Source organism: Hippoglossus hippoglossus, chromosome 2, assembly GCF_009819705.1.
Source record: "Hippoglossus hippoglossus isolate fHipHip1 chromosome 2, fHipHip1.pri, whole genome shotgun sequence".
NCBI classification, from domain to species: Eukaryota; Metazoa; Chordata; class Actinopteri; order Pleuronectiformes; family Pleuronectidae; genus Hippoglossus; species Hippoglossus hippoglossus.
The window spans coordinates 6,099,700-6,126,445 of record NC_047152.1 but is presented as its reverse complement, the minus strand read 5'-3'; the positions used below and the strand labels follow the sequence as shown (position 1 = coordinate 6,126,445).

At 41.5% G+C, this 26,746-nt stretch overlaps 1 protein-coding gene and 2 long non-coding RNA genes across 4 annotated transcripts in view; 2 read left to right on the top strand and 1 right to left on the bottom strand.

The window, feature by feature from the left end:
- LOC117772401 overlaps positions 1–26,746 on the bottom strand; it is a 52,120-nt gene that overhangs the window by 2,318 nt on the left and 23,056 nt on the right. The gene's annotated exons all lie outside the window — the stretch shown is intronic.
- On the top strand, positions 3,746–18,809 carry LOC117772417. Its single transcript, XR_004615770.1, has 4 exons — positions 3,746–3,837; positions 5,282–5,393; positions 16,369–16,446; positions 18,692–18,809. It is a non-coding gene; the product is annotated as an uncharacterized LOC117772417 (long non-coding RNA).
- On the top strand, positions 22,609–26,601 carry LOC117772390 (transcription factor Sox-1a-like). The gene has a single exon (XM_034603502.1). It carries the CDS (start codon positions 23,026–23,028, stop codon positions 24,058–24,060), a length of 1,035 nt encoding a protein of 344 aa, XP_034459393.1. The 5' UTR covers positions 22,609–23,025; the 3' UTR covers positions 24,061–26,601.

Below are 26,746 nucleotides of genomic sequence, written 5' to 3'. Positions count from 1 at the left end.
AAATGGTCCCTTTATTAGACTCGGTGTTCCCTGTTGGAGTCTTGTGTGATTTATTTCTATATTTCCCGACTCACTGGAGATTTTGACTATTTTACAACTGTCACCCTTCCTCCTGTCGACAAATTTAGACATTCTACCGTTCAGAGTGTGTGTGTGTGTGTGTGTGTGTGTGTGTGTGTGTGTTGGACAGCCCTTGCAACCCTAGATCTGACACATCTCAGCATACTGAATGGGCCTCGATACACCTAAGGCCGTAATCACTGCGGTTCCTGCACAAGTGTGTGTGATAACCGCCTCTATAAAGTCGAATTGACAGACAAAGGCCTAATCGCTCCTCAGCTCCAGCAGCCAAACAGCTCAGAGGAAGTATTGACCCAAAAGCACCAATAATCCCCTTCACCTAACACAGGCAATTTCATGTAATACCTGTAATAACATGCAGTCAGCTCAAAGCAGTTATCAAAAGAGCTCTGAGCATCTGATTTGGAGGTGAGCCGTGTGACTAGAGGGAACCTGGAGAGCATATCAGTCAGTAGTGACAACACCGTGGACCGGACTTCTTTTCTTTTCATCTTATCGTCATTGCTTTGAGTTCTCTTCTCTTCCTACATTTTTGGAAACTGTGGAACATATGGAGACTCGTATAGTAAATGAAAGTCGTGTCAAGTAGGGCTTTCATTTTATTCTTTGTGCGACTGTTTGCTGTATAAATCATTGGGATTAGGGTCATTTGTTGTTTTGCCTGCATGTTACATTACTGTACCTTTTTACTTGTGATGCTTCATGTCCACGTCAGTTAATGGTGAACAGTTCAAACATTTGATTGACTACAATAATTACACCTTGGGAGGCAAAACTAGTGTTTAGAAAACAAAATCTTAAAATAATAATATATAATTTGTGGAGCAGAATGTACTTACTGCTTCATTTCCCACCCTTGTCATTAACTCATAATCCCTTGTGGGGGTCCCAACTGGGAACAACTAAATTAAAGCTACATTAAAAACAAATACTTTTCAGATGAACCATAGACTTTACAGAACAATTGACTACACATCTCCACCTCCTCCCAGAACCAAGAAATCAAGCCAAAATATCCCGGATACGAGCACTGCCATCTTGTGCATTTGGAGCTAGAGTCTTCCCAGAAGTGATCGAGTCCAAACGCGCACTTGACCAATTGTGAGTCAGCTTCAGTTGCCAATCACCCTGGCAATTGTGGGGAGCCGTCATGTTGTCCATCCTTAGATATCTGTAAGATAAACAGAAAAGGTTTTTTCCGCTGTTCGATGCCACTACAACTGTTGCATCTAAATCACAAACGGCACAGCTGAGTTTTTTGTCAGCTCTTTCTGTCTGAGTTTGTGTTTTCCTGCTGCACACTGAGTGTGTATAATGTGAGGCTTAGCCAGAAGAAGTGGTGCACATGAGGGAATATGTGGTATTCTCTGTTGGCGTTGGGATACATTCACACAAATGTAGTAGAAGTAGTAAAATTATATCAGCAGTATTGTTAGATTAAGAGTAATTCTTGTTTGATTACGTTCGATTCAAATCAGAGAACACACACCTGATTTGGTATTCATGTCACAGAGTCTAATCAACCTTCTCATCCACTCGCTGCTACACAGTTATACACACACTGCCGTCATATGTTGTACTTGATTCTAGGTGTGTGTGTGTGATCCAGGTGTTGCTCATTTTGTGGGGGCCTTAATCTGTTTACACTGTAATTTGATAAGGGTCGTGGTTGGGGTTAGGAAAGTACTAGTCAGGCTTAGAGAAATGTATGTTAATGTAATGCCTTCTGAATTCATGTGTGTGTGAGAGAGAAAGCACATGTTTGAGCGACAGTGAGCGAGGCCTCTATCATCAATCTGCATATTAGCGCTGGACCATCCCTTTAATTTCCTACAGTGGCTGATAACCATCGCCTGCTCTCAGCCTCTTTGTCGCTCCCACACACCACCTCGAGATTTCATACCAGAGCGTGTGTGTGTGAGACAGAGACTCAGAAAGGTTGTAGGCTGATTAATACCGTCACTTTTTCCTGTTGCCCGATAGCGATTTATTTTTCTGGTTAATAAGTGAATCCATCTGTGAGATATTAAAGACATGTTGCAGAGAGTGGGGGGGTCTAACAAGCTGGAGGAGGTGTTCAGTAACAGAACAGGTTTAAAAGTCCCTCAGTTTATTCCTGTCGAGGTGGGAAACCTTCTGAAACAGCTTGTAGGTCATCATGGAGACACCAGAGCACAGATTCCCACTGTGATACGGGTCAATATTTAATATTTAATTCATATTATATCAAAAGCGGACGACTGATACCAATCAGTTTACAGTTTCTTCTGGTAGGGCTGGGAGATAAAACAAAATCATTATCGTAAATATAATTTTCATCAATAGCAATATAACAAAAGTCCAATATATATCGAAATAACATTTGTCATTCTCTTCCCATTAAGAGTTTGAAACCTCGACCTTCACGACGGCGCTAAAACTTAAATAATGTGACATTTATGTCCATATTCTTTGGTATTTTATTTGGTTGGTTTAGTTCTATTTTCCTGTGAAGTGATTGATAATTGGTCAATTGTCTAAAGTTAGATGGTGATATGATTGTATTGGGGCAGTTTGGAGGCTGTGTATACAGATGAATGGCTACTTTTTAAAGTAACAACTCTGGAAATCAACTTAAACCTGCATTAGGAACTTTTTTGAACATTCAATATAGAATCACACTGGAAAACACTATATTCCAAATATAACCGATTAGATAAGATGAACTGTATATTTATGACAATATGACACATTATGGTTATGTAATTTATAGATTCATTTAACATTGAATTGTAAAAACCACCAGTGAAGAACAAAATGTGTGTTTGTGTGTTTGACAGCTCCACAGTAATAATTGCGTCACCTTAATTAACTCTGTGAGGTCTGGGCGAGTGGCCTTGCAGCAGCCTGTGTGTGCGTGTGCGTACCGAGTCACATCGCATCGGTCGGAGGTGAATGCTAATCTGCTATTTGCTATTATTCTCCCAAGACCTTGGGTGTGACGAGCAGATGGAGGTGGAGACGGGGGAGCAAGACAGCGGCAGAGAAGGAGACAAAGTAGATAGGGAGGTTATGAATGGAGCCTTTGTGTGAGTGTGTAATGGCACTAGAAAAGAAAAGGTAGTGCAAATTTAGAGGTATAAGAGGAGAGGGTGCCTGCATATGAGGGTGAAAGAGGAATAATGTGTATATGAACATCTCAGTACAGGGCTGAGTTCCTCCACAGCAGAGATATTTTAGACCAGATTTTTATTTTACTGCCTGCTTTCTGTCAACATGATTGTCTGAAAGAGTGTTTGCTGGTCAGCTGCTCAGACTGGTGCTCTGCAGCGTCCAGGTGTGAATGTGTGTAACTAAGTGTTTTGTCAGTGAAAGCTTTATTTTAAATTTTAGATATGAACAGACAAAAGCAGAATGACAGAAATAATTCTTCCTCTGTTCAAGGCCGACAGATGCCACAGGTGGAATCTTCAGTTATGACGGGAAACGTTGTCGCTGATCAAACTTTACTCAGAGTCAAACTAAATATGATGGAGTGTCAGTAACAGGAATCAGATCTCAGCTTTGACTGATGTTTATGGATCATCTTTCTTTCTAGTCAACCTTTTACTCCATTTTCTGTTTTCATGTTCACACTGAAGAACTTAATTGGTTAATAATCTTTATTTTTATTCCTGTTTTCCAGGACTAATGAAAAATGGCAGCTAACCATGAACTTCACACAATACCTCTGACAGGAAGTTGACTCGTTCCAGACACAGACCTTCCTTCAAAAAGGTTAGAATTCCATTTCTCTGTACTATTTATTTTAGATCAGTTTAATAAAGTCAAAATGAACCATTACAGTTGTGCCACTCAACTCACAAAAACTTATAACATGATCCCCAGCTTTATTTTAAATTAGTCTTCAGTGAGTCATAGGTTTAAAGGCCTTTGCACAGAAGACAAAGGTCTTTTTCTGCAATTAATTTGCACATTACTAATATTTTTCCAATTTGTATTCAGTCAATGCAAGTTTTCACATCAGCGACGGCATTTTACCGATATCTTTCAGAAAGGATAGAGTTTGGTATAAACTAAAGTTGTGCTGGTAACTTTACTTTATCAAAATTAATCAGATTTTATGATGCAGCCAAACTAATAATAGAAAAGCTTTTGTATCTGTGGTCATTGCTTGGATCTTCTGTTTTATCCATCTTTGTGAACCTGGCCAAGGCTGATCTCAGCGAGTGTGTGTGCATGTGTCAGTGTGTCTCTCTAAGGAGCTTTCAATGAGAACACTTGAGCAACAGATCCTGTACAGAAGGAAATCTATAATGTTTAATAGCAAGGTCAGAGTTATTATTTCTCTCTGTGTGCCACTGCACTCTTTCACAATAGGAGGACTTTTTTCCCCCTCAGTGAAGAAAAGTTTTCAATCAAACCGTGCAGCTGAATGTGTGCTGGCAGCACGGAGGAGGTGAAGTGTCAATACCTCCAGCTGCACCTTAAATTAGCAGCTAATAACCACACATCCATTCAATAAGGACTTTTCTTATGGCCGTTTGAATGAGACAGACATTTCTGCACGTTTCGTTTGATTAACAGGATCAGATTTGATCTATTTTGAGTTTAACCCGTGCACTTTCACAAACAAACTTGCAGAAAAGTTAGCTTTCAAAGCACGTGAAATTTTATATTCAGGTTACTCAAGAAATATCACAAAAGGATAAATTAATTCAACCTCATTCTATTGTTGTCCAAAAACTGTATTTATTGATTGATTAACCAAAGCTCAATGGGACATTTTAAAGTTGCGTGTCCAGTCAAAAACCTCAAGATTTCTTTTATTTACCATCACACACACACAACATTGAAAACCATCATATCTACGTTTGAGAAGCTAAGACAGCAAAGATTTGGTATTTTTGCTTGACAAAAGATTACATTAATAAAAATAATCAGTACTGTTAGCCATTAGTGTTACTTGATTAGCAGTGAAATTCATATTTTTCCTTCGAGAAATTATTTGTTTGTCATTTGACATGAAAAATATCTATTTTTTTAAGCAAAAACCTTTTTGAACAATTTTGAAGATTCTTGGATTGAAACTATTTGACAATTTGCACTTTGGACTCTGGAAAGAAAATAATCTGCAGTAAAAACATACTAGTTGCTGCACATAAGGCTGAAAAGCAGTTGGGGTGCGATTGTAGATACTAAATAAATCCTGGCTTCACAGGACGGGACGTCTTACCGATGGTGTGGCGTCAGGAACTCAGTGGAACTCCAGAGGACCCGAAGAGACCGTAGAGGACGGAGAGTTTGGGGAATAAGAAGAGACAAACAAGCAGGTTAGTGTTTATAACTATGACAGGAGGAGGTTTTAAGTGTGGTCCTGCTCTTTCTAAATTATCTGTAATTCATGAGTGAGGAGCACAACATGGAATACGATGCAATATGACTTTTTATAAATAGTAGTAGATAGTAACAGTTGGTAATAAAAAGTTCATAGTTCAGTTTAGAATCAACGAGCAGCTACAGCAGCGACTGTGTTCCTAAAAATACACTTATGTTGTCTGACAGCCTGAAAGAAGCAGTAATGGACGTCTTATCAGTGCAGCCTGACAGTATGTGCTACTACATAGTGATGTGTGCGAGTGTGAGTGGGGGGGATGCAGAAGCAATAGACCGCTGACAGCACAGTGATGAGATGATAACGTACGTTGGTCATGCTAGAGACAGACGGAATGATGGACAGGGCTGTTTCTCGCTCTTATCCTGATCATCTGTCCAGTTCGACTGACTGAGCAGTGACGCTCCGCAGTCTTCACCCAGTCCACCTCACTATGCACATGGAGGAAGAGATGTGGAGGGATGGAGAGTAGGGGGAAAGTTAGCAGCAAGAAATAGACTATTTGTCATCATAAAAAAAGACTAACTATATCCAATATATAAACTTACCAGAAAGAGCACTTGAACAGTGATGAGAACTACCTAAAATTACAGAAACCATCTTTGAGTTTGTACCTGTAGTGCAGCTAGCCACCAGGGGGCGATGTGTTTGGCTTCACTTTTGTGGAGCAGTCATGTCGTCCATCTTCACACAGTCTATGGACAGGACTCATTAATTTAACCAGCCTGTGTGACAGCTAGCTGGATTGTTTCTGTGGTTCTCCTGCACACTAGGTAACTATTAAATAGTATTTCTGGTTGTGCATGTTCAGTGGTCGCCTCAGCAGAGTTCACCAACACCCATCGACTTTAAAGGCGGAGAACACAAAGGGAGATGGAGTCATGGCGGACCAAGCTTTTGTTTTGGTCAGAGATGGTGGTGATAACGCGACATCTAGTATCCTAATTAGAACCGTTGACACCTTGGCCGTTACCTTTTGTTTTTTAAGGCATTACCTTTTTTCACTTTCATCCTGTATGGCGTAGAGCCGAGTTTCATATCATCAGCCCCCCCCCCCCCCACCTTCCTCCTGTCATGCTCCTGATCCCTCCATCAGTGTTGTGTCACTGCTTTTATCTCGTCACCCTCAGCAACCTCTCCATCTTATTGTCCCAGCGCTGCTATCCGGCTCTTTGTTGCTCTGATGAGGGTCAGCAGGTCAGCTGAAGGGCTTGTCATTAGCTGGGAGTGTGCACATGTGTACACAAGATAATAAGGTACTTAAATGATCACTGTGAGGAAACCAGGGCTCAGAGGGAAAGTGGAACAAAGCACCCAAAGTAAGAAAGTAGATTAGAAGTAAAGACATGTCAAATGTAAAGAAAAGGTATTTAAATATACATTTTAAAAAGTAAACAGTAAAGAAACTGCAACTACATTAACACTCAGTTTATTAGGTACACCTCAAATATCTAATGCAGTCTAATACAAGTTTTTTGGAGACCTATTAATTGAACTGTTTGCTCATTACTCGTTAATCTTAATGAGGTGGAAACTACAACCTCAATAACACTGAACATAATTATCTATATTAAGATTGAATATACACGCACAGGTGTACCTAATAAACTGGGCACTGAGTGCATGTTTATAGCAGAGATTGAAAGAGTATTCGAAATTAAACTATATACTAATAAGATGGATTTAAAAATAGAATAGTTAACTACTTTAATCATTCCTGCTCTTCCAATGAAAGTGATGAAGGAGCCAATCCAGTCTTCATCCTGTGTAGAAAATATATCGCTCTTCTTCTGAAGTTAATGTAAAGGTTTAACAGTTGCAGTCAAAACCCTGGACACCTGAAAAAATAAACAGGCAGTTGGTGAAACTATATCGTAAACAGATCAGATTGTGTTTCTAGTGACTACGTTCTATGATGTTTACTAGATTTACAAATCCCTTTAGCAAGAAGAAAGCACTAGAGATGAGCTTTCCCATGAAACCTGGTTACAGGATGTGAAGAACTCCGGACATTTTGGTGCGGATTCGGATCAGTGAGCCGATGCAGGAATTTGCGACATTGCGAGATTTCATTTGAACATTTTTATAATTTAACTCTGGAGTGATTCATGGATCTTGATGAAAGAAATCAGGCATATTTAAGAAACTGATGTTATTTTGTGCAGCTTGATTGAATATAAGGGGCTGGACCTTGACAGTGGTATTTGCTCTATCTGGAGCCATTTTCGTTAACATATAGTGTTAATGGGCTGAGTTTCAGTCATGGTTTCACTGAGAATCCTGCTGTATTAAAATACTTTATAGCAGAGAGAGCAGGCGTGTTGACCACATACGATGGTCATATACTAGGTTGTGGATTCTGACTTATTCCTGACACATGGAGTAACACTGCCAGGCTTTTCCTTCTTTCTCTGGCCTTCTATGCTGACCAGTTGCTCTCCCTCTCGTGTGCTTTATCCGTGTCAGTCACACAATAGACACCAACAGGAAACTGCTGACGCTGTGGTGGCTGCAGTAAACAAACAGCATCCAGAGCTGTCCACCAGCCCCCCCAGTTTATCACTCTGCTCACATTTGGATATTTTAAATCTCAGAGATCCTGTATAATGTTTAAAGATAAAGACATTGTCACATAAATTACTTTAGAGAATACTGTGATGAAAAATATCTCATGTTAAAGTACAGGCTATTTGGAAAAACGTGTTCTGAATGAAACTCGCTGAGTATTGACTGAGGAGCCAGGCCAGACAGGTTGGACTCACGCAGATCACTTTGATGTGTGTGTGTGTGTGTGTGTGTGTGTGTGTGTGTGTGTGTGTGTGTGTGTGTGTGTGTGTGTGTGGACATCAGCTTATTGTGCTGGCTGGTAATGAGAGCTGGCGTGTGCTGCTACCATTGCCGGGCCTGTTTGTTTAGGTGCTGCTGTTCTGCGTGTGTATTTACATACATGTGTACGCCTGTGCGTGTGTGTTTTTTGGATGCGTCTATTTGTTCAGCTTCGCTTCGCTTTCTCAAGGTTGGCTCATCGCCGCCAGGAGACAAGTATAATAGTGGTGTGTGTGTTTGCCTGGGGGAATAGAATCTAGAGCAAACACACGTGTCCGTCTCTTTCCCAGGTGGAGTTGGATGAATGAATGGGCCGACAGTGATATTGACAAGCCGACCGCTGCTCGTGTGTGTGTGTCGCTCTAAAACGTAGCAGGAAGGGAGAGGGATTTGAGTGGACTGACAGTTTAGCTCGTACACATTTCTGTCATTTCAGCAGCAACAGTTGTCAAATGAAATCAGAGATATTATATTTCTGTGTTGAACCTGACAATTACTAACATTTTAGGTGCATTATTAAAGTAAAAAAAATAAGTAGAAGGCCACACAGAGAGCACATTCCTCCGCCAAGGCCCATCAGTCCTCTAATAAAGACAAATTTCACACAAAATATCAGTCCACTAAACATGCCTGGGTTTTTCTTCATCAAGATCCATGAATTTATTCTGAGAAATGTTAAAGATAAAGAATATTGGATCCGCACCAAAATTAAATGGGTTCATGCCTGACAGATTCCACGTCCTTTAACTAAGTTATGTGGGAGTCCGTCCTGTTGAAATCTTGATAAGAAACAAACAAACAGAGGAAACATAACCTCCTTGGCCGGGGTACTAGAGCAGCTGTTACCCCAACCTGTTGCCACCAATGCAGATGCAGCCTGTACTTTACATTTAACACCAACACACGTAGATCAAGTAAATGATTATGCTGTTTAATGTTGGGACAAGCTGTAGATATTGTATTTTATCACCTGCTTGTATCACATGATGTGTGTGGTCCAATTATGATTGAGTGATCCTGCCTTTAGTAAAGGTTGGACAATAGGGATTCAGGGTGATAATCTGTAAACTCTTTCCATACTATACTATATGCTACAGTATTAGCTTGTATTCATTACAGTAACTAATGGTCCAGTTCGGGCACATTTTGTTCCCTGTAGACAATCTATAAAAACCCTCACTGGTAAACAGGGACAGAAAGAGACAGAGGAAGCGATGGTGCATCTCTCTCTCTGCGTTTCTAAAAGGAAGGGGATAAAGGCCCTTTCTCCGCTGCACATGCCAGGCAACTCCCAGCAGCCTCACTGTTGACACAGCCACCACAATGGGAACTAAAGGCCTCCCAATGCCTCCTATTATGAGCCTAACCCCAGGCCCAGTCGCTGCACTGCAGGGTTATCCAGTGCGGGCCAGCCGGCATTGGCCAAAGCCCCTTGAATATTAGCCTGGATATATAAGACTACCTCCCTGCCCCCTGCTGCATTGTTCAGCATTATTCTGCTCCCACAATGGGACATCATACTTTGGAAGTAATTTTTAAAAAGGGGAAGCCAATCAAAATTAATGGCACTTATTGTTTCTCTTTTCCCACACATTGCTGAGCGGCCTGCCCCTCCCTCCTTTGTCGCTTTCTGCCTGTGTAGCCCTAAACCCCGGGTTCATTCACGTCTATTATACGGACAAATTAAATAAAACCCAGTATGGGTCGGAAGGGGAGCGGAGAGCCACGCTGGCCATCGCTGGTGGAGTAGGACAGTCAGTGATGGGAGGAACAGCGGGGAAGGAAGGGAGAGGTGGGCAGGCCTGAGGAGTGGAGGCAGACGAGGTTTGAGGAAGGCAGGAAGGGTTGAGACGGGTCTGGGTGGAAGGAAGCAGAAAAAGGGGAGAAGATGCTAAAGGTAGAGACAGAGTTCAGATGGTCCCCATCAGGACTTCTGTAGATGGACATGTGAGGTTCTGCAGGAAGAGGAGGTGCTGTGGGACCATCTGTGTCACTGCGAGGCTGAGAGCAATGTCATGGACAAACATCTGCATCTAGGAACAATGAGAACAAGTTTAACATTAACTGGAGATTATTTGATCAGCAGCCATTTCTTTCTTCTTCTTGTCCTGCTCATCATTTTTACAAAAGATTTTTAAAAAAGTGTAGAAATGTCAGAACTCGGCTCATCCTGGATGGATATATGGAGAAAAAGATCTGAACTTGCCCTTCTACTGTTTCGATAGATGGACGTCTGGAGAGCGGAGTGAAGGTATGTTGCTGCTTCTGAAAGAGGGAGGGTCCTGAGTTGGGTGTGAAGGTGCCTGTGGGTTAGAGGCAGGTAGCTGAGTGCCATTAGCATTTGAGGCTAATCTTGTTTTTTTACATTAGGTGTTGCATTTACTAAAGAAGTGATCAGCCTGTTTGCTTTTTGTTGATGTCACAGAAGACTGACTTTTCACTGCAGGTGCACCCACTTGTAGCAGCAGGGCTCTTCACAGATCTGCTGGTAAAGAAACGTTTGGGGCGTCAGGCTGTTGACGATCTATTAGCAGGAGCTGGAACAGGAGAAACAAGGTCTGGTTTAGTTTGACTGAAGATTAATATAGATAGAAGCTGCCTTCAGGAAGCTCTTACCTTTGTGGTGATTCACCTCAGGATGGTGTGAATGTCAGTTTAGAAGCTGTTTGACTCAGAGTGTGAGATTTACAGGTTAAAAGCAGATCCCAAGATAGCTAGACTCATTATTGTGCCTGACCTGTTACAGCCAGGCCATGCATAACTCTAGAAATAATATTAGTAAAAATGTACCATTTCACAGTATCTTTCTAAACACCCAAGTACACCGGACATCATAATTTAATTAAGTAAAATCGAAAGTTAGAACCAGATTAGGAGACAAACACCCATCAATACAACATATATGACAATAGCTCAAAGTAAAAACAAGGTTAAAATCAGGTTAAGACGCAAACAGTTCATCTTTGACCTCCAGGCACAGGTTTCATTCTGTACGTCCATGTGTTTTTCAATCAAGAGTTTATAGATCACATAAACATTTCAAACATTTAGTTACAAATAACGGTTGTTTCAACAGCATCTCTAACTATTTTTTAGACCTAGTCTCTGAAATGCTTCTGAAACAATAATATTTAACTCATGTTTATAAAGATTTGACCAAATGTAGATTTACAGTTTTTACCTAAATCTATTCTTACCTGCAGATCAACAAGTAAGTGAACAATGTTCTATGTTGCTCAAGTTTTAATCAAGCAATCAAGAGCAGAAAAGACTTTCTACACTTCTAGATAAATGAATGGAGAGATGGATGTGAGCGGGTTAGAGAGGACGAAAGCGAGCCACAGGAGAGGAAGATGAAGTGGGGGACAGCGGTGAAAAGGAATAAGGAGGGAAAGAAGAAGAAAAGGTTGTGGGGGGACAGGGGGAAAGGGGGAAAGGCCAGATGGAGGAGAGTTGCTCTTTAGGGTCTTTGAAAGCAGCAGGTCCTGGCTGGGAGCTTGACCCCATTTAGGATGGGCGAGAGACCCAGAGAGCAACTGTAAAGGAGGTGGAAAGAGAGACTCCTCAGCCGCACACTTAACCCTCCACAGGAAGTCCTCATTCTTCCCAGAGTGCGACACCCCCCACCAACAGCAGAAAAAACAGGAAAAAGCCCTCATTTAGGAAGAGTGGAGGAGAGAGAGAGAGAGGACCCCCATCCTCCTCTGAGGGGGGTCCTGATATCAAATCTTCCCCTCAGTGGGATAGAGAGAAATGTCAGGAAGAAGGAAAGGTTCTGTGTCTTTTATCCTTTTGATTCTGTCCTGATTTGTGTGGGCAGAGACTGTAAATCACACCATTTAAGCTTTTCTGTATTTTGTGATGTTGCAGCTTCACCTGAAACTCAAAGAGCAACTTGTTTTTCATCTGAAGCTAATACACACAAGTTCTATCCAAAATATTAGGATAGATACATTAAACTACTCAACTCCATTTAAAGTACTTCAATTAGCTCTACCTATCTCTACTAACTACACTGTTAAAGTGCTGCATTTTGTGCATTCATTATTATAATAGAATCCATTAGTATAACATGTAATGATTTTTGAAAAGGGCGATTTGCTGCACAAAGAGTACCTTTACGTTTTACTACTCAACACTTTGGCTAGTTCTTCGTACCGTAACCACATCGTAAATACGATGACTGTGTTCCTCGCCCCTTGTATTTTTACTGTATTTAAACACTTGTGAAGTTGTGAAACGGAAATTCAACTAATGATGTATCGCCAAGTCGTGAGATAAATGCTGCAACTATAATGGCAGCCACAACTCCGTTACGATTTAGGACGCCTGAAATGTAATTTACGAGTCGGAAAGTTATAAAAACTCTTCATCATTCAGATTTTGAAAGTTTCAGGATCGTAGTCTGACAGAGGAAGGTTCAGAAGCGTCAGTTAAAATCAGTCATGGCGGTGGGGGGGGTGAGTGGGATTAGTGATTCTTGACCACTGTCGCTAACACAGCTGTGTCAGCCCAGCACAATGACAGTCAGCTGTTTTCTGTGCTGGTGTGCAAAACAGGCATCGGTGTGTGTGTGTGTGTTAGAAAACCCATTGTAAAAGTTACATGAAGTTTGTCTTTTAACCAAATTTTACATAACTGCAGAGTGTTTAACTAAACGGACATAAAATTCAATTATAAAATCGGTTATGATGCGAGACTCGATTGTGATTGATCATGTTTTTAATGGACTTTATATTTTCGTTTGATCGCCCAGATCAGAGCAAAGGGAGGTTTTTTTAATTCTTCCTCAACCTCCTGACTCACTTTTATACTGTTGCCTGTGGATTTGTTGGAAGTGAATTGAGGATCTGTCTGTCTGTCTGTGGTTGGCATATTTTGAGAAGTATTCATCTTGTCAGCTTCACACTCGGCATGTGGTTTATTAAAGTCCCAAAGAAGTGCAGTGTTGAATTTGGAAATACGCCTTGTCTTCAGAGTTTGACACCATGTTTAGTGGTTTGACTTGAAGCTCTATTTCTAATGTAAAACCTAATGTACAGAGTAATCACATCTGTTAGATTCATGTGGTGCAGTGAAAGTGCAAATACCAACACATGTTAAATCAACACTGTGCTGGATGACATGCACTGTGTATTTTGACAGTTATGTGTGTGTTTGCATTGGCCAGACAGGTTGGACTCACGCAGATCACTTTGATGTGTGTGTGTGTGTGTGTGTGTGTGTGTGTGTGTTGGCTGGGACCGACTCTGGCCCCTCAGTGGGACTATCATTGCTGGTAATCCTCTTCATGGTCGACTAATCTGTTTTTGCCGAGGTCACTCCATCCCTGCCTCCCTTTCTTTTCACCACTCCTCTACAGGGTTCCTCCCTCGCTACCACTTCTCTGCCGTATTTTCCTCTCTCGTTCACCATCTACCATTCTTCCTTTAATAACACTAATCTTATTACACAGAGAATCCAAGCTTTCATGTTTACCTCCCGTCTATTTGAAAATCAGACTAATAGTGAGGGATTATGGATCTTCCTCCTTGTGTTTTATCTCCTCCCTGTCCTCCACCTCACCTCAGATAAGATAAATAAACAAACAAATTATCGTAATTGTTAGGGAAGCGAGAATGTTGATATAAATCTCATGTCTGTGTTTACTGTTGGAGTCAGGATGTTATTAGCCTAGCTTAGCATAAATACCTTAATGAAGTGTCTTAGAGAAAGTTACATCTGGTTTGTTTGTTTGGCAGTTTAAATGCTGACACTGCATCCTTTCTGTGCAACGTTATGATCGGCACTGAACTCCGGCATGTTGGTATCCAAATAACGTTAGTGTAGTTATTGTTTTTACATTTTGGAAACAACGTGCAACAGCAAACTCCTCTACTGGGAATGGGAAAGGAGTCAATCATCTTTTTAGCAAGTTCACAGCTGTTTAATAGACAGAATATTGGGGACTCTAGTGTGAACACAAGTCTGGAAGAGATGGACGTTTTTTCAGTTTGGACAGAGCCTGGCTAGTTGTTTCCCTCTACCTCCAGTATGTATGCTAAGCTAACCTTGTCCAGAGTCTGTGGATGCATCATCTCACTCCTCCTTCCTCCAACTTTATATCCTTCCCTCTGCTCTTGTATCCCCCGATCCAATCATCACATCATTTTCAACCCCTCATCTTACCTCTGCTCTCGCCACTAACAAACCACAATCACATTTCTTCCCACTTCTTAGAGACACACACACATACACGTGGTCTAATCATATTTCTTCATATCTGGAAGCAATCAGTGATAGTGTTGGCTGCTCCTGAGCATCTTGACAATACTGGCAGACGGGGAGGCCGCACATGCTCTAATTAAATTAAATGTGCGTTTGTGTGAGTGTGTGCGTGTATGTGTGTGAGAGAGGAAGGGGGGAGGTACAAATAAACTGTAGCTGTGGCATCAACACTGCTTGACCTGCCTGTAGCACATATGGAAGAATGAGAGCAAACAAAGAGCTCAGCTGGAAGTGTTAAAGGTCAAAGAAGGATGCTCATTACTGCTGCTACATTAACATCATCATTAGTCTTTTTTTAATCATCTCTGCTTGCTCTGTATTTCTCAAACATCACTTGTCAAGTTCAGGTTCATTTTCAGTCCAGTTATTCTCACAGAAAGTGTTAAAACAGCAAATGTAGAAGCTTTTCTGATCCTCACCTCTGTTGTTTAGTCCTCACCAGATAGGAACGCTGCAGAAACCCTGAATGAATAGAGTATCATTAAGATCAGGAAAGAGTTGGGGTTATGGACAACTGTAAATATTTGGATACAGTAGGTTTAGCCAAATGGTTAAGGAAAGATCGAGGTGATAGAAACTTAAACTGCTGAGACAGGAGGAAATCTCACTGCTCGTTGTCTACATGAAAGACACGAGGGCTGAGCCAAATGCATTGTAGCTTCGGTCGTTGCTATGGTAATCATGGTAATTAGTATTATTATTAAATGCTCGTGCAGTGTCCATTCTAAACCTGTCTGTTTGGAATTTCTTTCCTTGGCCTGTGGTGATGCCAGTTGCAGCTTTCTGCGTAAAACTGTTAAAGTGCCGTGCAGTGATTGAGCTGTGGTGAATTACTGCAAACTGAAGAATAGATTGTCATGATTTAAAATGTACAATACACGGTTCTACCTGTTCCCTGTGGCCCTGCAGGAGTTAAGCACAGGGAAAATACACAGTGTCGTATGCAGCACTCTGGAACATCTCCTTGTCTCCACTTGTTTCAGACCATCATTCCTATCTGCCCATTAGGAACAAGTGACATGGCCACTAATTAACAATAATTGTGAGCGTAGTTGGAGAGAGATGCTGTTAGAAAAGACTGGAGGCCGAGTTTATATGACGAAGCTCACGGCTGAATCTTTCACTTCTCACACATGGAGCACATTTGAACATGTCGGTACCTTCCAAGAAAAGCAGAGCCAACAATCTGTCGGTTTTGGTTTGTTCTGTTAAGATGCTCCAGGTTTCTGTGTGAGAAATTAAAGAATGAATGATGTTGAGGCTCCAGCGTAAAAGCTGAATCCTCCGTCTCTCGGCGTCTTCGAAGGGAAAAGCCATTAGCACAGCTCTGTTAGCGATCGTCTTGTAAACTGAGGCCCCAGTCATTCATTAAGCATCAATCAAATGACGAGGTGTGATGATTAAATGATGAGTGCAAATGCTTAACAGTGTTCGGAACATCAGGCCACTTTACTGTGACACTTGAAAATGGGGGAAATGGATGGAAGAAAGACAACATTAGTCTCCGTGTAGCTGGCTGGAACTGGATGGCTGCAAATGGTTATTATACTCATGGAAGTTATTACTGAGAGTGAATTTCAAAACCTTGAAGTCAAAGCTGCTCCAAGCGCTGGTGGAGCAAAGAGAATTCAGAGTGCTGCTGTTGGCTCAGTCATATTTAAATTAGGTTTAATTGAGGAATTCACATTTTGTTCCTATTATAAGACTCAAAGTACCGATAGAGATTTAGTGGGGCAGCTCCTGCATTTTAATGTTAAAGAACATTTTAAAAATACATTCTCAGTGTTTGCTTTGCCTTATTGTCAAATTCTTGATTACAGATTAAATGTAAAGACAGACGACACGACAACTATCCTGATCTCCCCCTGGTGGCTGGTTGCAGTTAAGTCATTTTTCGGGTAGGTTTGGATTTAATTATTATATTTATTTGATGCTAAAACAAACAGGCTGAGACATCATGATTGACAGCTAACACTGACTCACGATTGGTCGAGCGTGTGAAACAGCAGGACCTTGATACCGCGACTCCATCCCCGATCACTATAGTGCGCACTCAGTCTTCATGTATACATCGTACACTATTAGTGGCCGAGCACTGAACTCCAGCTAAACAACACTTTATACAACTCTGATCAGGTGAAGGAAATCACTTGGATTTCCCTGATGCAGTTACTACAGTTAGTAATGGTTAATCTAACCTGTTCTTCTACACTAACAGCAGTAAGTAAATATACAATAAACAGTAAAAGACTGAGGAGATACTTCTTAAACTTATTTAATACCTTTAGAAACAGAGAACATGAGGCTTTCAGAAAATACTTATTTGTCAACAAAGACAATTGAGCTTGTTTCATGTATTAAAAAAAAGTAATCACAACTATTCCCCATACGATTAGATACAGATACACCTGGAAAATAGGTTCATTATGCTGCTGTTACATTTTACAGTTACTGAAACCTTTTCCTTTACAGAGAGAAGAGACTTCAATGTCAAGGAAAATAATACATTTCACTGTAGTTATGTGAGTTCTGAATATTTAACATGACATACAGTATGTCATAGCTTAATGCTGTATATAGGCACTGTGTGTGTGTGTGTGTGTGTGTGTGTGTGTGTGTGTGTGTGTGTGTGTGTGTGTGTGTGTGTTCTGTCAGTGCTGCTGAGCTCCAGTAGAGCTGACAGCTTGCTGTGACAGAGAGCCTTAAACAAACCCACTGGGTCGGCCGCTGCACAGGAGAAATGCCTTTGATTCTATTGGGCTAGTTTGTGTGTGTGTGAGTGTTGACTGCCTGTTGGCTTTGAGATTTCCTTATTGCTGTGTGTTTTATCTCCAACTCTTTGGTCTTCTGCTCTGTCCAGACGTGTGTGCTGAGAAAAACAAAGTAGTGATATTATATGTACTATGTTGCTAACAAATAATTACCCCCTGGATTTAAGTCAACTAGTGGAAAAAGACACCAGGAAAACACAATTGCGGAGTCTTAATTCACTTAGCTCCAAACTCAGATGGAGTTTCTTTCCTATCTTTAATCGAGTGTAGTGTGTAATTTTAAGAGCTATTTCTATATTTCACGCTCCGATTGTGAAGTGTTCTAATATATATATAATATTCATACCTGTCTGTTGGTTGGGAAATCTTGACGTGGTTGTTTCACACACATCTGAGAGCAAGCGCAGAAATCTGAGAGTTTTGGACGCTGCGAGGAAAAGGACTCAAACACAGGACATTTGTCAGCGACAGCACATCTGAGTCTAAACAAATAGTTTTGAGCAGGAGTAGAACAAATGCTGAATCAACACAGAAAAGAAAGAGCACACTTAATATTTTGAGGGCAAAAATACCTTCACATCAGCATGCAGTCACTATAAAGACCCAGGTGACAAACTCAAAATAGTCCAAACATTGAGTGTAAAAATATTGGACACGTCTCACCCTTGTCCGTCGCCATCTCTTTTATGTAGAGGAAGAAGAGCGACCTACAACGCATTTTCAGACTTGTGAAAATGGCAGAGGAAGAGCGAAATGATGTTAGCACAGATTTCCTGCAATTATCCTTATTATTTTCTTTTATAAACAACCAGTGAGAATATTATAGTGGAAAAAGGATAAAGATTAATCTTATTTGCTTCCATATAAACCTCTGCATGCATGTGCACTTAGTATATACAAACAATACCTGCATACAAACATATATACTCTCACTTACATATAGGTAACTGAAAGTGGGTGAAGCTAACACAAGATAACCAGGATAAACAAATTTTAAAAACCATAAGCTAAAGTGTTTGTTCCTCTATATGTACACCAAGTTTGTTCACCCAGCATCCTCTGTCTTTGTGCACATTCTTTTGTAAGTCTAACTCTATATAATTTCCCTAATGATTTAATGGCCTCATCGTTTCCACTTAACAAACCTTTTTATTCTCTGTCTGTTCGTTTCTAACTCTGTAGATTATTATTCCCAGAGCTGAGATTACGTCTATTGCTGCTTTCCATCTCTGAACTAACAGACTAGAGGGTTTTGTTTAAATCCATGTTATTAGAATCAGATTCCTGAGAGTATAACAAACTAGTTGGGAAAATATACCTAAAATCAAATGTTACAACCTGCTTTGTGATAAATATCGTTTGTTTGTTGCAGGTATAGAAATCTCTACTTCAAGTGCTCATGATGTGAAACCGTATGGAGAGAAGACGGCTCACCAGCAGCTCGGTGTTGGGGATTCTTGGGCACACTGGTTCTTGCAGACTGGACACACTGGCTCCTGCAGACTGGACACACTGGCTCCTGCAGACTGGACACACTGGCTCCTGCAGACTGGACACACTGGCTCCTGCAGACTGGACACACTGGTTCCTGCAGACTGGACACAACGGCTCCTGCAGACTGGACACAACGGCTCCTGCAGACTGGACACACTGGTTCCTGCAGACTGGACACAACGGCTCCTGCAGACTGGACACAACGGCTCCTGCAGACTGGACACACTGGTTCCTGCAGACTAGACCGTCTCGAACTGAGCAGCAGCTGATGTGACACCCTGCATTTCCTGAGCACCTGACGACGACAGAGACACTGAAAAGACAAACACTGTGCGGAATATCAACAAACACGTTCACATGCTCCATATTCACCTGGATCCATATTCAATGCTCCAAATAAAACCTGAAGTCACCTGAGGACAGCAGGAAAACCTTCATACATGGCTCATGCAGTTTGTGGATAACAAACACCGTATTAAAGTGCAACTGAAATCAAGTTGCAGGTTGTTTATGTCTGTAAGTCACATTGACTGAAAGTACTACCAACCAACATCAGCTTCTCCTTTTTATCTCATTTAAGATCAGAAACACACGCAACTTGGCAACAAACATTCAGCAGGGAAAGTGCCTGTTAGTGTCCCTTTAAAGACGGTGAGGTGAACACATGTATCTACAGTGGGTATCAGGAAAATCTGTGATCACATTTTAAATGCATTTAACTCAGGTCACAATCAGAAATCCAAAGATACAATAATCACCGTGTGGAGCTTCAGAACATTGAATATCTAAAACACATGGAAAATTCCAAAGCTGCAGCTAAGAAACTACAACACTGGATACAGCACTTTAAACATGTAAACGTACTGTTCATCCATAGCATATAAGTTACAGCACAACTTTAGTTACTTATTAACCTCCAGGAGCCTTCAAACATTTAAAGTTACTTTAACTCGTGTTTATTCAATTTAAACTAAGTCACTGACCTTTCTGTCTCCATAGGAACAGACTTAACATCAAACATGTAAATAGACACAATGAGTGATGCTCAACATGTTGTTTCGATCAATAACAACAACAGGAGTTAAACCTGTTGATTAGTCTCATTAAACTTTACTTATAGCTTTGGGTTGACATGTCTAAACTATGCTGTACTATATTTTATATAGTACTTTATTATTTATCTCCAGTATTGCCTCAATTGCTTTGTAACCGCACTTTAAAATATGCATGTAAACAATTGTTCAGTCGCATTGTGTCAACACTGTCTTTAAAAAATGAAACTGCCCTGGTCTGAGTGAATATGTTTCTAGTGAAGCACCTGCTGGGCTGTCACAATAATCCAATAGTGATGATAATTATAATATTTAAACATATGCATAACTGATATTGTGTCAATACATTTATATATCAGCTTAATCAATTCAGCCCCCTTTTAATCATTTCTATTTTGATTCTCTCACTGTCTGGTTTATTAGTCATTAGGGTAATTTTAATAATTAGAACTATACGTGCGGAGCAAATCTTATCTATTTATCTAGCTGGAGCCATTGGAGGACGTTGGTTCACAGACAGTATAAGTCAGCATCACACACAAAGTGAGAGAATAAGACACAAAGAGCTGAGATGTGACAGCAGTGACAATGATGGGAGTGGGGTCTTCTGTTCACTTATCACACACAGCCCACACACAGGCATCACAACTCTGAAAAGGTCAACATGATCCAGGCTGTAAGTGAAACCATCCACCTCTGTATGAAAACTCATTCTACCTATAATCATTATTTAGCTTTATTTCACACTCAAAGCTCCATTTAAATGTATAGAAAATAAAAAGTCTTTCTCTATTTTGCCATGAAATCAATAGATGAAAAGACTCTACATTAGAAAACTACGGTCACTGACAGGATATTATTATTTGCTCGACATGAAACATTTCTGTCGATGCTCTGATCGTATTCCTGCCTGATTTTCTAGCTGCTGTATTTCCTGTGTTTGCATGCTACACTGTTTCTGTGCTGGATGCAGAGAGAGAAGGGGGGGGGGGGGGGGACTGTCACAGAGCGCACAACGCAGTTCATACAAGCCACTTAACAGCACTATAGCCAACTGGTACAAGGCAGCGAGAGGAAAATCCAGCCGTGCCAACGTGCCAGTGTAGTTTAACAGCTCGCTGAGAGGCGGGCAGCACCTGACAGATGGCACTTTAGCAGCATAATCCCAGAGGGCTGAAAAGATCCTCCACATGACGGGAAGCCAGTGGAGCAGGAGGACACTGGAATACCCAACAACATACGACTATGTCAAATGAAACTGTTTTCATCCGACTGTGTCAAACATGAAGCTGCAAAGCTTCACTGATTGACAAAACATTTATCTGCAACTATATTGAGACCCAATCAATCCAAATAAGCAAAAGGAATTATAGCTATATGTAAAATTTGATTTGGCATGTTTCAGATCAAACTGAACATCTTCACATTTACGACAAAGTTGATTTAAATGTGTTCTTTTCTGTGATGGGTATTTAGAAATTGAAAAACATAGGTTCTTATATGATCCATGTGTCATACTTAATATTCCCAGAATAATCAATTATCAAAGTCTAATAGATTATAACAAACTGATATGTGCTGGGTAATTGTGATGTGTTTATAAAGGTTTTTATATTAGCTATATTAGTCATGATGTATAAAAGTAATATTCTAATACATTCTCAATTTACTGAAAAAAAGCACAAAATAATATCTGCAGATTAATCTATAAGTAAAATATTGCTTATTATACTATGTGTTATTTGTATTAATATAATTATATTTTGGACAAATTCCACACAAACCCAGACAGAATCAACTAAACATTAAATTTAAACAGGTTTTGTCAGTCGTCTCCTCAACAGATCACGACAGACTAATAAAATGATATCCTTCAGAAGAATTGCTTTTCAGCATCATCCTTGAGACCAGGACCCTGATCTGAGGCCTGTAGCAGCATCAGGCCTGCAGCTGCTTCACATCAGCTTCTACTGCATCAGCTGATAAAAAAAAAAAAGCTCTTATTTAAAAAACCTATACCATTTCCAACATTTATCACTGTAGCACTTTCTCTCTATGGGGGTTAAACCTCTCCCTCTGTCTCTCGTCCTCGCCACACAGCGCTGGGGAAACAAACAAAAGGGGCGCTTTGAATGGCATGTGCTCCGGGCGTCAGTCATCTGTTCCCTAGCAACGGGCACAACAGAAAAGCACCTGTGGCTCTGAATAAAAGGCTGCGGAGCCCTTTAGTTTGACCAGAGACCCGAGGCAAATTGAAAAATATAAGGTTTTCATACGAGATATGTAGAGTGATCCCAGAATAATCTATCACAAAATGATAGATCATAACTAATGAATATGGATTATATATTAGTGGGCTTTTAATTGGCTAGTTCAGTGTTTTAATTCAGAATGTAAAAGTAGATTTTAATGTAGGCAGAAGCCTGTTTTAAAATTTAAATACTGTTAAACCAGAGGAGTACTTCCTGTACTTGTTGTGATGGTGACCATGGTAATTAAGGCCATGATGAGTCATTACTTTATTGGAAATGTGGTTTACTCTGACACAGATTAAATATCTGAATTCGTTATCATGAATTTACTAAAACACTTTATCATTTAGATTATAAATATGAAAATATAATAGAGAGCACAGACTCCTGAGTGTCTGAGAGCACATGCGCATCAAAGTGTTGACATGTTGTGTTTTTATCCACACGCACTAAACACAGGGAGTCATTTCTTTTTTTTTGGGGGGGGGGGGGGTGCTCGCGCTCCGACGTCACCAGAACCTCGTGCAACTGCATGCAAATCACGTCTGCGCTCGCGCTTCTCCATTGGACGTCTCTCGCTCATTTAGCTGCGGTGGGAGCGCGCGGCCCGGGCACGCTCCGATAACTTTTCCCTCAGCTCCGCTTCAACCAAACTCAAAGCTCCGGCAGCAGCTTCCTGTTCTTCTGACAGGGGAGAGGAGGAGGAGGAGGAGAAGTGAGGAGCAAGTTTACAACTCTGAGAGGATTTCAGCCCGACACCACAGCAGCTCTTCATCCCTCTGCCTGTGCCTCTTCATCCCTCTGGTGGTGCCTCTTCATCCCGCTCTTCCTCGGAGGTGCAGCCGCGCAGGGCCAGCCTGAATGTGTCTGTGTGTTTGACTCAAGTTGGGTCCTGTCAGACGAGGTGAATGTACAGCATCATGATGGAGACGGACTTACATTCCCCCGTGATGTCCCAGACCAACCCATCCAACCCGGGGGGACACGGCGGAGGAGGAGGCGGGGGGCCCGGAGGAAAGGTCCCCCAGGAGCGCATCAAGAGACCCATGAACGCCTTCATGGTGTGGTCCCGGGGCCAGCGCAGGAAAATGGCACAGGAGAACCCCAAGATGCACAACTCGGAGATCAGCAAGAGGCTGGGGGCCGAGTGGAAGGTGATGACGGAGGCGGAGAAGAGGCCGTTCATCGACGAGGCGAAGCGGCTCCGGGCCATGCACATGAAGGAACACCCGGACTACAAGTACCGGCCGCGCAGGAAGACCAAGACGCTGCTGAAGAAGGACAAGTACTCGCTGGCCGGGGGGCTGCTCGGCTCCTCCGCGGGGGTCGGGATGGGCGGCGGGCAGCGGCTGGAGAGTCCCGGCGGCCACCCAGGGGCGAACGCGGGCTACGCGTCGCATGTGAACGGCTGGGCGAACGGTGCGTACTCCGGTCAGGTGGCGGCTGCCGCTGCGGCGGCGCACGCAATGATGCAGGAGGCGCAGCTGGCGTACACGCAACACCCGGGCAACGGGGCTCACCCGCACCATCACCCGCACCACCACCCGCACAACCCGCAGCCCGTGCACAGGTACGACATGAGCGCCCTGTCGTACAGCCCCATCTCAAACTCTCAGAGCTACATGAGCGCCTCTCCGCCGGGATACGGCGGCATCACCGGCTACACTCACCAGCACCAGAGCTCCGGCGTGTCCCCGGTGTCCGGGGTGATCGGGGGGACGTTGGGGTCCCTGGTGAAATCTGAGCCCAGCGTGAGCCCCCCAGTTTCCTCAGGCCGCGCGCCGTGCGCCACGGGGGACCTGCGGGACATGATCAGCATGTACCTGCCCCCCGGAGACCCGGCGGGAGACGTTCAGAGCAGACTGCACGTGTTGCACCCGCAGCACTACGCGAGCAGCGGCCCCGCTCCGGTCAACGGGACGGTTCCTCTGACGCATATTTAAAACCAAATATTTAAACTGTAGGTGTGGAGCGGGCTGCTGAGGATGAATTGTAAATTATAGGCGGTTATAGCCATGAAAATGCAATCACTTTGAACAAACTTTTTTATTTTTATTGTTTCTATTTTCTTTGATGGATTTTTTTTTGTCTGTCCGAGTTAAAGCTGATCTGCTCTCTGGAACAGAGCATGCCAAGTTTAACCCCATTTAAATTATAACCCGTGCAGGCTGGTGCATTTTTTGAAGTTTTATTTTATTTTTCCGACTTTTCTGTGGAATTCCAGGCACCAGAGTGTGAGAGAGCTGTTTAAAGAGGGGGCCGCTGTGCAGGATGTGTTTCAAACAAGTTTCTTGGCTGCAGTTGACATTGATTTCCAGTTTTCATGCTTGTAAACATGTGAGTCAGTCGGTGTAATTTGAATTCGTTTTTGTTGTTGTAAAATCTTGTAAATTGTGAATAAATAGGCCTCCTGAAAACGCCTTTTATCTAATTGTACACATAATTGACTAAAGTCCCCGTTGTCGGGTTTAATACATTTCCCCGGTAATTTCATTGTGGAGAAAGTGTTAGTGGGGTTTTTATTTTTGCTGATTTAAAACAATTCCGGTGTCTGCTGTTCATTTACATTTATTCCATGTAGGGAATATATTAAAAAATACTATTATCTCATAAAATCTCAGTCCAAATAGTTAAAAATGTGAATGACAGCAAAAAAAAGATTTGCATTCAATTACAAACGGACGTGTTTTCTGATCCCCTTGAAAACAGGGATGTCATTTATCAGTTTGGCTTTTGATTGATTATTTCTCTTATTATTGAAAATGATGCAAACTTGATCACATTCTGCTTTTCTTTCTGATCAATTTTTTAGAGACATCAGTTAAACCTTTTAATAAATATGTGCCATATTAAGGTGATGGAGATTTTATTGGGATATTACAGGTTATAGGGCTGCTTTTTCTGATTTGTTTACATTTAAAATGTCCTGCCCTGATCTTTAATTGTATCATGATGTTTGATATAAATTTATTTGAAGTTGTTTGAGGATTTTATTTCCAGGGAGAAGTCTGTACAAAATATTAGCCTAATACCCCGTTTGTCTACATTTTCTATTTAGAAATTTGGCAACTTCCTCTATAAATTTCATGCTTTATTGTGAGTGTTTACCAGGAAATAATTAATTTCCCCGTTTGTCTTGAAATGTGTTGTGTTATATGTTGATTTCCTATTTTCTGTCTTGTAAGTTGTGAAGATCTTTGTAGGATATCTTTTATGAGCTGGCCTCATGGAATCACTTGCATCTAAAATATGTGATGAGGACTTTCTGTCGTCTCATCCAAATTTATTTTACTGGCACAAATTTTTTATTATCTTCTTTTGTTTTGGACAACTTGAACATGCAATATCTAACATTTCAGATGATAACCTTGACAGTCAGTCTCAATTTAACAAAGTAAAACTCTATATAATTGCACTCAAAGGCCCAACACAGCAAAGTTTCTCTTTTTTACCGTCCTGCAGGGTCATGACCTCACTAATCTACGTCTCACTCCAAAATAAATCCGACAACAGTATCCGGCAGTCAATGAACGACTAATTCCTCAACTGGCCTCAATTGGGCCCATTTCAACCTGGTCTCCACCTGAGTCCCTGTACTCAAACACAGGTCCTCAAGCTTTACCTCTGCACACCCGCAGCATCAAACGCCTGCATCTGTGTGAGATTCTCCGGGTTGTTAAATGATTTCAGTCTTTAATTTAATGGCTGAAACGCTGGAGGCCCCGGGGATAGAGAGGGAGGAGTGAATGAGCGGAGAGGAGGAGGAGGGAGAAGGCGAGGAGGGGAGGTTTTTGTGTTGGAGGAGAATGGGGATTAGTCCTGATGTAAGCTGGGGCAGCCCGGGGGTCACCCCGCCACAAAAAGCCCGGCTAACAACACCCCTGGTTTTATCCGACTAATTCCCACTTGGGTCTGGACTTAAAAACAAGAGGGCAGCGTGGATGTAAATCACATCAGATAAAGCTGTTTCCAGGGACGTCAGGTGTTTAAACTGAAGGTATTTAACAAATAAAACTCCAGGAGGGATTGTTCAGGATAGTGTCTAATAAATTTCTTGTCTGGTTGTTCTTTTGCTTTTCTATGTTTTTTGGTAAATACTGGAAACTTGGACTAATATATGAGGGGGCTAGCTTCAGAAATACATGAACATACAAATATAATACAAACACAAAAGTGAAGACGCTGAAATGCGACATTTGAAAGATTTAACGACCAATTGTTTTTTCTAATTTGTGGCAGTAAAGACATATTTACAGTAATCACCCTTCATCGTCTATGCATGATGCCAATAAAAGTGAATTCCTCTTTTCTCATCATCTGACATGAATTTGCATTACATCAGTATATCCTCAAATCATCTGGCTGTTTTTATAGTGATTAAAAAGTGGTTTAAAAATTGACAAACTCATTTTGAATTTTCAATGATCAATAATTGGATGTGTTATGGAAGTTAATGGGAGGCTGTAAAACGTTTGCTTCTCAGAATTCATGATAAACAAACTTTAGAATAAGGGGGAAGAGAAGTCAACAGATCATCTTTCTTCACTTTTAAAAGCATTGATTTTAAAGTATTTATAAACTATAGCTCTTTATTTAAAATCTAAAGACATTCAGAAAGAGAGTTTTCTG